This window comes from Octopus bimaculoides, chromosome 1, assembly GCF_001194135.2.
Source record: "Octopus bimaculoides isolate UCB-OBI-ISO-001 chromosome 1, ASM119413v2, whole genome shotgun sequence".
NCBI lineage: Eukaryota > Metazoa > Mollusca > Cephalopoda > Octopoda > Octopodidae > Octopus > Octopus bimaculoides.
In genome coordinates, this window is record NC_068981.1 from 197,209,087 (window position 1) to 197,212,377 (window position 3,291).

The 3,291-nt window shown below is 41.0% G+C and overlaps 1 protein-coding gene across 3 annotated transcripts in view; it reads right to left on the reverse strand.

Annotated features, from left to right (window-relative positions):
• Positions 1-3,291, reverse strand: part of LOC106874310 (centromere protein K) — a 33,206-nt gene that overhangs the window by 16,889 nt on the left and 13,026 nt on the right. For all 3 annotated transcript variants that reach the window (XM_052973863.1, XM_052973862.1, XM_014921997.2), the window contains exon 2: positions 465-505. In XM_052973863.1, the coding sequence (XP_052829823.1) occupies positions 465-505 (41 nt within the window). The remainder of the gene's footprint in view (positions 1-464; positions 506-3,291) is intronic.

Below are 3,291 nucleotides of genomic sequence, written 5' to 3' on the forward strand. Positions count from 1 at the left end.
TACCTTTGTGGACCGGCAGGGGTCCGCAGACTCCAGATTAGGAATCACTGCTGTATACACTGGCACTCCATTTGTAATGACAATTTCGGCGGAGGAGGAGGTGGGAGGGGGGGCTAATTGATTACATCAACCACAGTGCGCAACTGGTACTTATTTAATCAACCCCCAAAAGGATTAAAGGTAAAGTCGACCTTGGTGGAATTTGAACTCAGAACATAGCGACAGGCGAAATACTGCTAAGCATTTCGCCCAGCATGCCAACGATTCTGCCAGCCCGCCGCCTTACAAACAACCAAAGAGAAATGTGATAAAAGACATTTGCCTGAATTGAAAGAGAAGAGGATGGAACTAAAGCCATGGTTTTGAGAAGCAAACTTCTAAAGTACGCAGCCAAACAAGTCTAGACTAATTAACAACAACAACTCATAATTAGGTAATTATTATTTAGTTCATTCTATACTTACTTTATTCGGTTTTGATTCTGTAACAGTCTCTGGGAGGTCACCTGCAAACACAAAGAAATATATTATTGTTATCATTATTCATCATCATCATCATTTAACGTTCGTTTTCCATGCTGGCATGGGTTGGATGGTTCGACTGGGGTCTGGGACACCAGGAGGCTGCACCAGGCCCCAATCTGATCTGGTAGAGTTTCTACAGCTGGATGCCCTTCCTGATGCCAACCACTCCGAGTGTAGTGGGTGCTTTTTACGTGCCACTGGCACAGGAGCCAGAGGAGGCTGGCATCGATCACATTCAGATGGTGCCTTTTATATGGCACCATCACAAGGAGCCTGTCAAGGCAGCACTGGCATCAGCCACATTCGGATGGTGCTTTTTACGTGCCACCATCACGGGGAGCCAGTCAGGCGGCACTGGCATCAGCCAGAACTACAATTTCCCTTTGATTGTGGTTTGATGTTGATGTACTCGACTCAATAAGTCTCCTCAAACACGGCATGTCACCCTATGATCCAAAGGTACTTTTTTAAGTGCAATGGTTATGCGACACTGGTGTAGGCTACAGCTGTGATCTCACTTTATTTGCCAGGTCTTCTTCACATTATTATTATTATTATATGTCAGCGCGCATGGCTTAGTGGTTAGGGTGTTGCACTCACAATCACTAGATCGTAGTTTCAATTCCCAGAATAGGTAGTGTGTTGTGTTCTTGAGCAAAACTCTTCATTTCACATTGCTCTCTGATCACTTCGACACCTGATGTATGATACATTTGTTCACCTGTTTAGACAACATCGATTTGATGGAGAGAGTGAGCTAATGTGAGGCACAAACATTTGATCCCTACAAACAAATTTGAACTCAGAACACAGTAACCGGCAAAATACCGCTAAGAATTTCGCCCAGCGGGCTAATGATTCTGCCAGCTCGACGCCTTACAAACAACCAAAGAGAAATGTGATAAAAGACACTTGCCTGAATTGAAACAGAAGAGAATGGAACTAAAACCATGGTTTTGTGAAGCAAACTTCTAAAGTACGCAGCCAAACAAGTCTAGACTAATTAACAACAAATCATAATTAGTTCTATATTTAAGAGATGAGCAATTATGTGCATTATTTACATTATTTACATTCAATGGATATTTATCCTCATTGTGTTAACAACAAACAAGATGAGGACAAATATCCGTTGAATGTAAATAATGCACAACTCCTAATTAGATAATTATTATCTTCTATAGCCCCAGGTCAAACAAAGTCTTACAAGTGGATCTGATAGGTGGATACTGAAAGACATCCATTGTGTTTGTGTCTCCTTGTTTTGACGTTGGGAGAACACGATCGGCCATGTCGTTCGGCAAAAGATGCTTCTTAAAAAAATCCATCTTTATTACAAAAATGAAACCATGCTCAAGAGATGCTCAACCAACTTCCCTATGCTATGCTCTCCAACATCCAAACCTACAGTGTACACTTCCCTACTTCAGCTCTCCCCGTCCATCCGCAGTACATGACCATCCCAACGCAAACGTCTCTCTTGCACACCACATTTGATGCTTCTTATGTCTAACATTTCTCTCAAAGCTTTACACTCTGTCATGTGTGCACACTGACATTACACACATACATATATAATATGTGTGTGTGTGTGTATGTGTATACAGAATTGGCCAAAGGTCACCTGACAGTAAATCAAAATTCCATAAATACCATCTGTAATTCTGCATTGACTCGGATGGAAAAATGTGTCGCTCAAGAAGGACTTCAGTTTGAACAATTCTAATTTTTTTATATTTAGATCTTTTTATTAAACTCATTCAGTTGTTAAACAGAAACAAAATCTTGCAATTGAATGGTTTTGATTTACTGTTAGGTGAGTTTTGGCCACCCTGTATATATATATATACACATAATCATCATCATCATCATCGTTTAACATCTGCTTTCCATGCTAGCATGGGTTGGACGATTTGACTGAGGACTGGTGAACCAGATGGTTGCACCAGGTTCCAATCTGATCTGGCAGAGTTTCTACAGCTGGATGCCCTTCCTAACGCCAACCACTCCGAGAGTGTAGTGGGTGCTTTTACGTGCCACGCTCAAAATGGTGTTTTTTTACATGCAACCTGCACAGGAACCAGTCCAGCGGCACTGGCATCGACCTCGCTCAAATGATTTTTTAACGTGCCAGTAAGGTGACGCTGGTAACGATCACGCTCAAATGGTGCTATTTACGTGCCACTGGCACGGAAGCCAGACAGCTGCTCAGGCAATGATCACGTTAGAATTTGTTTATATCTCGACACCTCTTCTCCATTTTTTAACATGTTTGTTGAGTTTCTATGGAATACCTTTCCAAAAAATTTCATAACACACCATATACATGTAATAATAATTTCATATTCACAAAAATCTTACGCCAGGAAGCTGCCAGCAAAATACGAAGAATCTTTGTTAGAAATTGCCCTTTGAAACCCTCCAAAGTAAAGGATGAATTAAAATTCAACCTCTCCACACACACATACGTACATATATATAGACAGACAGATACAAATATGTAAAATATGGGTTCCAGTCAGTTTCTATATATATGATAGACGCAGGTATGGATCGGTGGTTAAGAAGCTAGCTTCCAAACCATGCACTGCTGGGTTCAGTACCAATGCCTGGCATGGCACCACAAGCATGGTTTTGCTACTACAGATGTAGGTCAACCAAATCCTTGTGAGTGGATTTGCCAGACAGAAACTGACTGGAACCCATATTTTACATATCCACATCTAGCTAGCTACATATATATATATATATATATATATATATATAT